The following is a 13,210-nucleotide window of genomic DNA, read 5'->3' as shown; positions in this document are numbered from 1 at the left end:
CAGTTATGTTGTGGATCCCCATCTAGTTCATGAATTAATCCTCAAATGCAGATAGACCTTTGCAGGATAATCTCTCTGAAGAAGGAACAGATATGGTTAAAACATTAGAAAAAGCTTGCAAGAAATGCCCTGTGAATAGAATTGTTACTAAATGTATTGGCTTTACATGGCAAGGTTTTGGTAGCAGGGGGGCTACAGGAGTGGCTTCTGTGAGAAGATGCCAGAAGCTGCTTCCTCCCTCACTTGTAAGACACAGCCAGTTCCAGCCAGCTCCAAGATGGACTCGCTGCTGATCAAAGCTGAGCCAATCAGCAATGGTGGTAGCGCCTCTGTGATAACATTTAAGAAGGGGAAAAAACCTGGTGCACAAAAGTAGCCAGAGAGAGAACCGAGAAAATGTGAGAGAAACAACTCTGCAGACACCAAGGTCAGTGAAGAAGGAGGGGAAGGAGATGTTACAGGTGCCAGAGCAGAGATTCAGCTGCAGCCCATGGTGAAGACTGTGGTGAGGCAGGCTGTCCCCCAGCAGCCCATGGAGGTTAATGGTGGAGCAGATATCCACCTACAACCTGAGGAGGAACCCATGCCAGAGCAGATGGATGAGCCCAAAAGAGGCTGTGACCCTGCGGAGAGCGTACACTGAAACAAGTTCCTGGCAGGACCAGGAACCCTGTGGAGAGAGGAGTCCATGCTGGAACAGGTTTTCTTGCAGGACTTGTGACCCCATGAGGGACCCATGCTGGAGCCCTCTGTTCATGAAGGACTCTATGCAACAGAAAGGACTCATGCTGGAGCAGTCTGTGAAGAACTGGAGCCTGTGGGAAGGACCCACATTGGAGAAGTTTGTGGAGGACTGTCCTGTGGGAGGGACCCCATGCTGGAGCAGGGGAAGAGTGTGAGGAGGAAGGAGCGGCACAGACAAAGTATTATGAACTGATCACAATCTCCATTCCCCATCCTCCTGTGCTGCTCTAGGGGAGGAGGTAGAGAAAATTGAGAATGAAGTTGAGCCTGGGAGAAAGGGAGAGGTGGGGAGAAGGTGTTTTAAGATTTGTTTTATTTTATTTTCTCATTATCCTACTCTGATTTGATTGGTAATAAATTAAACTAGTTTCCACAAGTCAAGTCTGGTTTGCCCGTGACAGTAATTGTTGAGTGATCTCCTGTCCTTATCTCAACTCATGAGCCTTTTGTCATATTTCCTCTCCCCTGTCCAGTTGAGGAGGGGGAGTGATAGAGCAGCTTGGTGGACACCTGGCATCCAGCCAAGGTCAACCCACCACACTAAGCTAAGGCTGGGGTTCTACATGTTAATGTTATTTCAAGCAATACAAAGTTTGGATTAAAAACTCATAAGTACTGAAACATGATAACTCTCACTAATTTCTCATATGGTGCTTTACTGTTTGTTAAATAACAAAAATTTTATAAGGCCATTTCTAGTATGAAGCTTGTTCTGAGCTTAAGAGCTGAGAAATATATGTACTGTAGGATGCCTTCTACAGAGGGTCTAAGCTGAATAAATCAAATAACACAATCACTGAGGCTTTGCTTACACCCAAGAGTTTAACTATGTTCATGTAGCTACACTAATATAACTGAATGAGCAAGAATGATTGTTTGCTCATTAGAATGTCTTTAATAGGAATGGAAATAAATTATGGTGCTATAAGCTGTACTTATAGCAATGCAACTGCAATAGGGTTGTACAGAGGAACTGCATTGCCAGAAGGAAAAACCACATCCCTCACTGGAATAATCATGTTGTACTTCTATGTGGAGGCCAGGCCTAAATTAATTCCAGTTGCATTTCTGAGTACTTAAATGAGAAAGCTGCTTCAGTAAAGGTTTACTTTATCTCTGAGAGGATTTAACACCGAGAGATGTTGAACATCTGCATCTTCACTGAAGTCTGTGCTTTTTGAAGGTGCTGTAAGCCATCACAGTCCTGTGTTTCTGTTTTGGCTGTAAATCTCATAGAAGTCATCAGGAAAATGCTTGGGTGGCTGCAGGACTGGAACCTCTTGTTAGCCTGGTATAGCTTGTTTTCTGACAAATAAGATGCACAATTGTTAAGAATTACTTGTGCATGACTTGTTTTGTATATTCTTTTATCATTATTATTATAATCTTCCTTTTCTGTCCTGTTAAACTGTTTTTATCTCAACCCACAAATTTTATCTTTTTTTCCAATTCTCTTCCCCCATCCCACTGGCAGGGAGCAAGCGAACAGCTGTGTGGTTGTTTTAGCCACCTGCTGGTTTAAACCACAACACCCAGTCTTTAGGGAAAATGCTCCAAGATGAGGGGATACAGATGCTGCCTATTCCAAATGTCAGAAAAATAACTAAAAGAGAAAAATCACAAAATGTTGAATTTACATGATGATGGGATTTAATTCTGGCTTTATTGTGGCTAAATTTGTTGTCAGCTGTAATAAACAATCTTTCTGCTTCAATTTATGTGAACATTTGCAGCTTTTGAAGAATCGGGCATCTTTGATTCTTACTCAAACAATGCATAAAATTAATTACACCAGAACAAATTATGTGCAACAACAGGTGACAGAGCTGTGTGGTAGTAGATTGACTTATGGAAGAAAGTATGAGACCTACTTTTTCATACTGATTGCTTCTTCCAGTCGTTAGATAGTGAAAGGAGATCTCATTTGATGGAAGACCTTGAGAGAGAAAAATAAAATTATCATCCATGGTTTTATTTTATAATCTACATGGAAGTTGTATTCATGTTACTTAGAAAGATCCATTGAATCAGTTTTCAGCAATGTACAATATATACCAACATTTACTAAGAGGACTGTGCCATCCTGCCTTTGCCTGTCTGCTTAACTCACAGAATCACAGAATCACAGAATCACCAGGTTGGAAAGGACCCACTGGATCATCGAGTCCAACCATTCCTAACACTCCCTAAACCATGTCCCTAAGCACTTCATCCACCCGTTCCTTAAACACCTCCAGGGAAGGCGACTCGACCACCTCCCTGGGCAGCCTGTTCCAGTACCCAATGACTCTTACTGTGAAGAATTTTTTTCTGATATCCAACCTGAACCTCCCCTGGCAGAGCTTCAGGCCATTCCCTCTTGTCCTGTCCCCTGTCACTTGGGAGAAGAGGCCATCTCCCTCCTCTCCACAACCTCCTTTCAGGTAGTAAATAGGTAGTAATAAGGTCTCCCCTCAGCCTCCTCTTCTCCAGGCTAAACAACCCCAGCTCTCTCAGCCGCTCCTCATAAGACTTGTTCTCCAGCCCCCTCACCAGCTTTGTTGCTCTTCTCTGGACACGCTCCAGAGCCTCAACATCCTTCTTGTGGTGAGGGGTCCAGAACTGAACACAGTATTCGAGGTGCGGTCTCACCAGTGCCAAGTACAGAGGGAGAATAACCTCCCTGGACCTGCTGGTGACCCCATTTCTGATACAAGCCAAGATGCCATTGGCCTTCTTGGCCACCTGGGCACACTGCTGGCTCATGTTCAGTCGGCTGTCAACCAGCACCCCCAGGTTCTTCTCTTCCATGCAGCTCTCCAGCCATTCTTCCCCCAGTCTGTAGCGCTGCATAGGGTTGTTGTGCCCCAAGTGCAGGACCTGGCATTTCGCCTTGTTAAACCTCATCCCATTGGTCTCGGCCCAGCAGTCCAGCCTGTTCAGATCCCTTTGCATAGCCTCCCTACCCTCCAGCAGATCGACACTTCCTCCCAGCTTAGTGTCATCTGCAAAGAAGGCTTTAAGTACCTCAGCCTTGTCCTTATCCCCTGTCACTGTTATTCCTTCTGCATCCAATAGGGACTGGATATTCTCCCTCGTCCTCCTTTTCCTGTTAATGTGTTTATAGAAAGACTTTTTGTTGTCTCACTACAGGCATGAACACACATCAAGTATTATTTATATGTGTAGGTTGGCACAAGCAATTTATAAGATTTAGAAGTGGAAAGATCATGAATTATACAACAGAAAGCTTTCAGTGTCCTGCGGAGTTGAATGTTTTTAATGCAGAATGAAGACACATATTAACCTTAAAAAAATCAAAGGGACTTAGTGGGTACTTAGATAACTGAGCAGACCATGATGCCCATTTGTCCTGCATTTAGTGAACATTTCACTGAGTGGTAGGGAAAGCACACATCAGCTGAGCTGGAGAACTGGGACAGTATATTTGTTTGTCCATTTTCTGATGAAACAGATTCAGGTAATCTATGTAGTGAAGCTATCCTTTACTGTCACTGTGGATCTTTCAAATTTGGTTTGAACTCAGCTTGACAGAGAGGTAGAGGTGTCAAATAAGATTGCTGCAACTGTTATAAATATGGGAGTTTGATGAGAGGAAGGAGTCCAAATCATACAGAGCCTTTACTGAGACTAACAGGAACATACAGAAGTACTACTGAGCCTTGAGTAAACCCCAGAAACAGATGTAGAGAAAACTAGGCTTTTCGAGTTCTGATGTTCAAAGATTAACTTTTTTTTAAGCATAAGTACAGACATTGTGAAATATTACTCTGAAGTGAATATAATGCAGTCTTGATATTCTTTTTACAAAGATTGAAATAGGAATCCACCAATTTAGTAAAGTAAGATTTCAAAATAGGCATGACACTCCAAAAGCCATCAAAACAGTTGTTAACTTCTGTCCTGGAAACTGTCAGAAATCTATAAATAAATATAAAATAATACAGGAGCAAGAAAAGACTCTTATGCCAGCAGTTAATATTGTTGTTATTAATTGTTTCTTTTTTTCCCCTTTTTACAGTGTATCCTATTCAGTGAATGTCTCTGAGGATTACCCAGGTACAGTGCAACGTTCTTGTCCATGACACTATTATGCATGCTATTGCAATTTTCAATATTCAGATAAGAATATTTAAAGGATGTGAATGTCTTCCAGGTCCATCCTTGTGCTAATCATTTTCCATTAGTCTGATTATTTTCACAGTCATTTCTCCTTTTCAGGCACCATTTTTTAACTGGGTCAGGGTGAGAAAACCTGGTTCACAAGTTCATGGAGACCACAGGTTGTGATGCTTTCCATGTCTGGAGCCAAAAGCGATAGGAGTGTGAAAGTGGCCAACTCCTCTTGGCATGGTAGATAAAGCTTGATCTTTCAAGAGGGTGCACAGCCTGGTGTAGGGCCAGAAAAGCACTTCTGTGTCAGACCTTAATGAGACTACTCATCTTCTTAGTTCAAGTTAAGCCTGTGGACTGTGCGTTGATGCTTCCCAGGGTCTGTTGCAGCCAAGGGTTTGTGTATGGATATGTCTTTGGTAACATAAGCTTGCAAAGCTGTTCTCAGCTGCTCAGTCCCGCTTTGTCTCATCCTGAAAGGGGAGAGGAGACTGAAGTCTGTTAATTCCCCCTGGTTAGAGATACAGTGGAAAAACACCGAAGGCCCACAAACACAAAACAAATTGTTGCTAATATGTGCCCACACCTCTTAATCACACAGATAATATATGTGGCTCCAAACACAATACTACAATAGGCCATGGGCTAATCAAAAAAGAGAAAAAGAGTGGAAAAATGAAAAGAGACATATATTACCAGTCCTGGTTCCAACTTCAAACCAGCTGAGGGGAGGGAGGTGTGTGTGTGTTCATTCCATAGGAGCGCTCCACTTGAAGTTCCCCTATTCTGGTCTCTATCCTTCCCCTTTTATAGCTGCAGGAGTCCCATTTTATGTACAGCTCAAAGGAATGTTCATGGCTCCAGGAATGTTTGAGACAGATAAGGCCAAGAGAGCCTCTGCCCTTTGTTATTATCTTTGGCTGCTAAGTACTTCCTCTGGGCACATTCTGTCCCTTTAATCAATCCTTTGTTTCAGGGGATTAAAGACTGATAAGGCCATCAGGGTCCCTGTTCAGAGAAGTCTGTCAGTGGTCTCCTACACCACTCCCTGTCTCAAACACTACAAGGTCATCTTCGACTGTCCTATACGTAGTGGATGGGAGAGGAAAAGGAGGATAGAAGGCGAAAGATCATACACCTGACTACTGCAAGGCCTATCATCAGAAACAAAAATCCACGCAATATTATAAGGGCAGTATTTACAAGCCATTTTCCCCATCCTGAGAGTCCGAAAGATGGTACCAGTGATGCAATCCATGATCCGGGGCTCCATCTGTCAAACCAGTCTTTCAGCTGCATTGCTTGAAAAAGTTCTCCAGTCTGCACTGCCACCTTCCTCATCTTCTTTTGCATTTCCTCTATGGTGGTGGTAGCGTTGTGTATGGTAATGCAACATTCTCTGTTGATTAGGTTCAACATTCTGCATATCCAAATGTTCCTTTCACAGCAACAAATCCAAAGCCAACCTGTTCTGTAAAGCCATTTTTGATACCTCTTGAACTTGTAAATTTGGTTCCCCAAACACACGTTTAGTTCAATTACCTCAAGCATGGACCTGCCAGGTTAGATTTTCCATTACAAACTGATGTTTCTGGAGGAGCACGGCGGGGAGAAGAATGCTGCTAAACCTAAGGACACCTTTTGTCCCCATGTATGGGGAAGATACAGATGCTGCCTATTCCAAATGTCCCTCCATGTCAGGGATTCGGATGCTGTGAATCACATTCTGGGCATTGTCTGATTGTTCAAGACTTCTCTGCTCTCTATTATGATGGAGAGAAAAAATTAAATGCTCTAGAGGGACACATGGAGGGGACCCCAATTGTGTACCGCAGTTCAGCATGGTTAAACACATTCAGGTGTGAGCACATTTTCCTCTCTGAGCAAATCCATACTGTCCCTCTTGGGGACAGATATCTTGCTTGCCCACACCCATGAATGTCAGCCACGGGGATTATTTCTGAATTTTCCCTGTCCCTTTGTCTGTCCAGGCCATGTGTGGTGGGAATACCGCAAGGTAGCACCATCACCAGATCCGTAAGGGAGCTGTTGCACCTGTGATCTTGATTTCTATAATTGGAGTAACCCCAACAGGTACACATATCTCAGATAAAGTTTTTAATTCCAAAACATACCAAGTCTCAAAGGGGTTACCTGATCCAGTGGAGTAGTTTAATATAAAGGAACAATCTAATAGGGATGATTTTGTCCCTTCATTGTCTGGGATAATATTCCTATGGGTCCTCTAACATAAAGTTTCCCCAGTAGGTAGTCTGGACAATCGACCTTCCCTGCACCCCTCCCCTTCATCAATCTCATAACTTTCTCCATTAGATAGAGTAGAACTTCACTCTAGGAGGAACCAGGGGTTGAGCATCTGTTTCAGGGACCAGGCCCATTCATACCTAGTGTAGTTAACAAGATGTGGGGTTCCAGGTTTGTCGGGGATTTGCATACACCAATTCACACTCCAACACAGATGGTATTTGTGCTCAAAGTATCCACTCTCTAGAGAAGGTCCCCACCAGGGGACAATGATACAAGGGATAGGGGTGGCATTTTGCTTTATTTCAGTCAAATTATTGATCAATTATCAGTAACAAGTTTGGTTCTACAAAAGGTTCCAAGTGGAGTTACTTGGGAGTTGACAAAAGTCCTCCTTAAATTCTTTCCATGTCCTGTTCTTGCTCCAGGGCTGTCCCTCTTGATCAAGGAAAGGGAACTGGACTATTCCCCATGTACTGTTTCCTCCCATCTTATTAAGACTATTCAATTCCTTCTCTAATATATGCAACAAATTCAACCCAATTATAGTAAATTAAAACCTTCCAAGGGTGAGTTAGGGAGGGCAACACATATTCCCTTGTTTGTGTGATTCCAAATATGCACGCATCCTTGTATCAATCCCCAAACCACATTGGTTGAGGTGCTTAAATTCTGAACAGAGCTAACCAAAATTATAAACATATGACATGAGAATATAAACTTCTTCCACATCATTTTCTTCTAGTAAAATATAAAGATAAGCCTAACCAAATTAGATAATGCAAACAACTGTTCACTTAACGGTTGACAACAAAGTCTTGTAATGAGTTTCTAAAAAAGGTAAATGGTAGTACTATTGGATTGCACCATATCATGTATTTTGCATCTGAGAGTATTTAATAGTGTAAGTACTATGAATGATATGAAACCCTCTGGCCTTTTTGTGATCATTGTCTGTAATAGCTCTGTAATATTTCTGAAAAAAAAATTCTTGTTTCTTTTAGAATGTCTAAATAAGTAAGGCTTTGATCTTCACTGATAAGCAGGAGTAGACTATGTCTTTTCAAAACATCGGTGTTTGAAACAGATGCAGAGAGAAATCAGTGTCAGCAGTGATGCTAAATACAATGGATTACGTGAAAGAATGCTCACAACCTTTGTGAGTAATGTTTTTTTTCACCAGTAAAAACTGGAGGAAAATCTACTACTAATAATAATCTATTTAACATGTAGTCAGCAGAGAAACAGATTCACAAAATACGCAGTCATACCAGTAAAAATTTGATTCACTGATTACTCCACTCCATTGACCTGACAATGAAAGGAGAGATAAATAGATGAAAAAAATCTGCATCATATTTTATTAACAGTTTCTTTTATGAATCATCAGTAATGGATTCATTCATTTCAGGCATTAAGCTATTATGAAGGCACTGAACTTGATCTCTGTGAACCTCTAAACTAAATGGCAAGCTGAAACACTAAACCAGCAGTTGCTCCTGCAGCACATACGATCTCATCTCTTGGCAAACTCTTCTGTCTGGCAGACCTCAAACTTCACATACAGATGCTGTTTGCAGCATGCCCTAATGTCCTACAAGCCTGGGTAACTTTGGTGTCTCTAAAACCTAATGAATATTCTCTGCCATCACCCCCTATATTTTAAAACCAGATAGAATTTGAACATTTTTACACTGTAGCTAACTTGGTGATGGGGAGTAAGCCAGCTGTACATGTTTACTGATTAAACCTTCCCTTCCCTGCCTGATTTCCTACACCTGGGAACTGAGCTCTCTTGCTCTTTACGGAAAGCATCCTTAAATATCTGCCAGCTCTGTTCTGCTCCCTTGTCTCTGAGGACCATATCCTAGGGGGTCCTACTGACTCACTTTTTGAAGAGCTTGAAGTTTACTTTCCTGAAGTTCAGGGTCCTGACTATACTCCTCGCCTGTCCCATATCCTTCGGGACCTTGAACTCCACCAGTGCATGATCACTTCAAGCCTTTGGAAGAGCTAATTTCATTCATATCTCAAGCTTTCACAGTATGTATGTTTGCTTTGTGATGAAAAGGTGTTTAGTTTGTTAGGAACAATAATGACTCTGCCATTTTACAGCTTTGATCCTATAAATATTTGCATTGACTTGATGAGACATTCTTTGTCTCCTTTCTTTATGCTACATCTCTAACTTAACATTAATGCTGACTGTGGCTCTCTCTTCTCTCACGTGTATTTTAAGGGATGTTTCAGGGACATGTTAGGGTGTGATGGTGTCAAGCCTGGGAAGCTCTGTGCTGGTGAATGTAGCACAAAGACTGTTTCACAGGCGGCAAGCCTGGTTTGGTGTGGCAGTGCAGCTGCTAGTCTGCAAAGGCAGCATGGCACACGTGTGAAAAAGGGGCAGCAGGGCCAGGGATTCATCCTGATACAGGCTTCTAAGAATCACTGTAATAAAAATACTAATATTGCTGAATTTACTGATCAATTAATATTAAAGTTTTTGACATTTCACTGGAAGCACTGTGGTCAAAGGCTTTGAGATTGAAGCAGTATGCTTAAAATAATGTGTGAGTTCATATACACAGAATCATAGAATGGTTTGGGTTGGAAGGCATCTTAAAGATCATCTAATTCCAATCCCCCTGCCAGGGGCCGGGACATCTCCCACTAGACCAAGCTGCTCAAGGCCCCATCCAACCTGGCCTTGAACACTTCTAGGGAGGGGGCATCCACAACTTCCCTGGACAACCTGTGCCAGAGTCTCACCACTCTCATTGTGCAGAATTTCTTCCTAATGTCTAATCTATATCTTCCCCTTTCCAATTTAAAGCCATCCTCACTCATCCTATTACTACATACCTTTGTACAAAGTCCCTCCCCAGATTTCTTGTATGCCCCTTTCAGGTACTGGAAGGCTGCTATAGGGTCTCCTTGGAGTCTTCTTTTCTCTAGGCTGAACAGCCCCAACTGTCTCAGCCTGTCCTCATACCAGAGGTCCTCCAGCCCTCTGATCATCTTTGTGGCCCTCCTCTGGACCCGTTCCAACAGTTCCATATCCTTCTTATGTAGAGGATTCCAGAACTGGGCACAATATTCCAGGTGAGGTCTCACGAGAGCGGAGTAGAGGGGCAGAATCACCTGCCTTGACCTGCTGGCTGCACTTCTTTTGATGCGGCCCAGGATACAGTTGGCCTACAAGACTGCGAGTGCACATTGCTAGCTCATGTTGAGCTTCTCACAGCATTCTGCTTCAGAAACTGTCAGCCTCTGGCCTGGACAGGCGCACACTCTCCTGGGTTGAAAACTGATTGCATGGCCAGGTCCAGAGAGTGGTGGTAAATGGAGTTAACTCCAGCTGGAGGCCAGTTACAAGTGGGGTTCCTCAGGGCTCAGTACTGGGTCCAGCCCTGTTCAATGTCTTTATCAATGATCTGGATGAAGGCATTGAGTGCACCCTTAGCAGGTTTGCAGATGACACTAACCTGGGTGGAAGCATGGATCTCTGGAGGGTAGGGAGTCATAGAATCATAGAAGAGTCTCTTTGCATAGAGTCTCTGCAAAGGGATCTGAACAGGCTGGACTGCTGGGCTGAGACCAATGGCATGAGGTTTAACAAGGCCAAATGCCAGGTCCTGCACTTGGGGCATAACAACCCTATGCAGTGCTACAGACTGGGGGAAGAGTGGCTGGAGAGCTGCACGGAAGAGAAGGACCTGGGGGTGTTGGTTGACAGCCGACTGAACATGAGCCAGCAGTGTGCCCAGGTGGCCAAGAAGGCCAATGGCATCTTGGCTTGTATCAGAAATGGGGTCACCAGCAGGTCCAGGGAGGTTATTCTCCCTCTGTACTCGGCACTGGTGAGACCGCACCTTGAGTACTGTGTTCAGTTCTGGACCCCTCACTCCAAGAAGGCTGTTGAGGCTCTGGAGCGTGTCCAGAGAAGAGCAAGGAAGCTGGTGAGGGGGCTGGAGAACAAGTCTTATGAGGAGCGGCTGAGAGAGCTGGGGTTGTTTAGCCTGGAGAAGAGGAGGCTGAGGGGAGACCTTATTACTACCTATTTACTACCTGAAAGGAGGTTGTGGAGAGGAGGGAGATGGCCTCTTCTCCCAAGTGACTGAGGACAGGACAAGGGGGAAAGGCCTGAAGCTCTGCCAGGGGAGGTTCAGGCTGGATATCAGAAAAAAATTCTTCACAGAAAGAGTCATCGGGCACTGGAACAGGCTGCCCAGGGAGGTGGTCGAGTCACCTTCCCTGGAGGTGTTTAAGGAACGGGTGGATGAAGTGCTTAGGGACATGGTTTAGGAAGTGTTAGGAATGGTTGGACTCGATGATCCAGTGGGTCCTTTCCAACCTGGTGATTTTATGATTCTATGACTCTACTAGGTTTGTCAGGAAGGACTTGCCCGTGGTGAAGCCATGCTGGCTGTCTCAAATCACCTCCTTGCTTTAGCATGTCTTCTAGGAGAATGTATTCCATGACTTTCCCAGGCACAGAGGTGAGGTTGGCAGGTTGGTAGTTCCCAGGGTCATCTTTTCTACCCTTTTTTAAAATGGGTGCAATATTGCCATTCTTCCAGTTACCCCTGACTGCCATGACTTTTCCTCAGGTGGTCATGAACCTGATCCTCCACTGTAATGGAAGGGGCTATACCCTCCGTCCCTATCTTGTTGTCCATTTACCCAGGAAGGGTTAGGAGAGCGGTTGTCAGTGAAGACTGAGGCAAAAGTTGTTGAGTACCTCAGCCTTCTCCTCGCTTGTTGATACAAGGTCACCATTTTGATTCATCAGTTGGGGTATGCTCTATTTAACCTTCTTCTTCTGGTTGGCGTACCTGTAGAAGCCCTTCTTGTTAGTCTTTGCTTCCCCTGTCAAGTCCAGCTCCAGCTGTGCCTTGGCCTTCCTGACCCCATCCCTACACAATCAGGCAGCATCCCTATTTGACCAGCAGGTCTCCACTCAGCCACACTGGTCTCTTCCCTTCCCTGCCTGATTTCCTACACCTGGGAACTGAGCTCTCTTGCTCTTTACGGAAAGCATCCTTAAATATCTGCCAGCTCTGTTCTGCTCCCTTGCCTCTGAGGACCATATCCTAGGGGGTCCTACTGACTCACTTTTTGAAGAGCTTGAAGTTTACTTTCCTGAAGTTCAGGGTCCTGACTATACTCCTCGCCTGTCCCATATCCTTCGGGACCTTGAACTCCACCAGTGCATGATCACTGCAGCCCAGGATGCCTCCAATCTCGACTTTGCTTTGCTGATGTGGGACTGGCATGTTCAAAATTATGATAGATCAAGTCCTTGTTTCAGTACCCTTTTTTGTCTCTGTCTGCAGTTATCTTATCATCCTTTCTGCTCTAGAGCGTGCATTTTAATTCAGCCCAGACCAGTAGAGAACAAAATCTTGTTACTTTCATAGGCAGTTCAACAATTAATGCAAAATAGGCTTCTGCAGATACTACATAAAAACTGGCTGCTCCTTGTTTATTGTTACTAAACATTTGGCTGGAAACAAACAAACAAAAAAATCACAGCCTAATCTCCACATTTTATAAGAAGGTTTGGAATAGACTATCCATATTCATATACATACCTAATGTTTTTGTTAAGTGGGAGGAAAGAATATTTTTTTTCCCTTGAATTAAGCACTGGAAAAGTTATCCACTGATTAGAAGATACTTCAAACATCCTTTATGTGACTAGGCAAAATGAGGCACAGGTATTTTGCATAATGGGCTGTTAACACCCAGCTCTGAATGCAGCCTTCACTCTGCACAACAGACCTAGCTTGTGTTTTAGTGTCAGGTATGACAGAAATCATAGAACAAGTCCTCATTTTGGAAAAAGTTGACTCAAACCCCCATAGCCTTGTGGGACAGTTCAGAGCAATGCTTGGTATGATTCCTGAAAGTCATGACATCAGACTCCAGGGATTTGCTTTTATAAAATTTGAGTCCAAATCCTTTTTCTTATCATTGGCAATCTCAGCAGAAAAAAAACACACCAGGAAGATGGTAGTGCTGGGCTTCCCTAACCACATGGTAGTAGTTCCTTATGGTAGAAGGATGGAATGGGCAATGTTGGAAGGGG

The 13,210-nt window shown here is 43.7% G+C and overlaps 1 protein-coding gene across 1 annotated transcript in view; it reads left to right on the top strand.

Moving 5' to 3' along the window:
* LOC128850230 (protein mono-ADP-ribosyltransferase PARP8-like) overlaps nucleotides 1-13,210 on the top strand; it is a 161,106-nt gene that overhangs the window by 86,017 nt on the left and 61,879 nt on the right. The window contains exon 4 of the mRNA XM_054053222.1: nucleotides 4,766-4,803. Coding sequence (XP_053909197.1) covers nucleotides 4,766-4,803 — 38 coding nt within the window. The remainder of the gene's footprint in view (nucleotides 1-4,765; nucleotides 4,804-13,210) is intronic.

This window comes from Cuculus canorus, chromosome W, assembly GCF_017976375.1.
Source record: "Cuculus canorus isolate bCucCan1 chromosome W, bCucCan1.pri, whole genome shotgun sequence".
In the NCBI taxonomy this organism is placed as follows: Eukaryota; Metazoa; Chordata; class Aves; order Cuculiformes; family Cuculidae; genus Cuculus; species Cuculus canorus.
The sequence above is the reverse complement of the archived record's forward strand: the minus strand, read 5'-3'. Positions and strand labels throughout refer to the sequence as shown.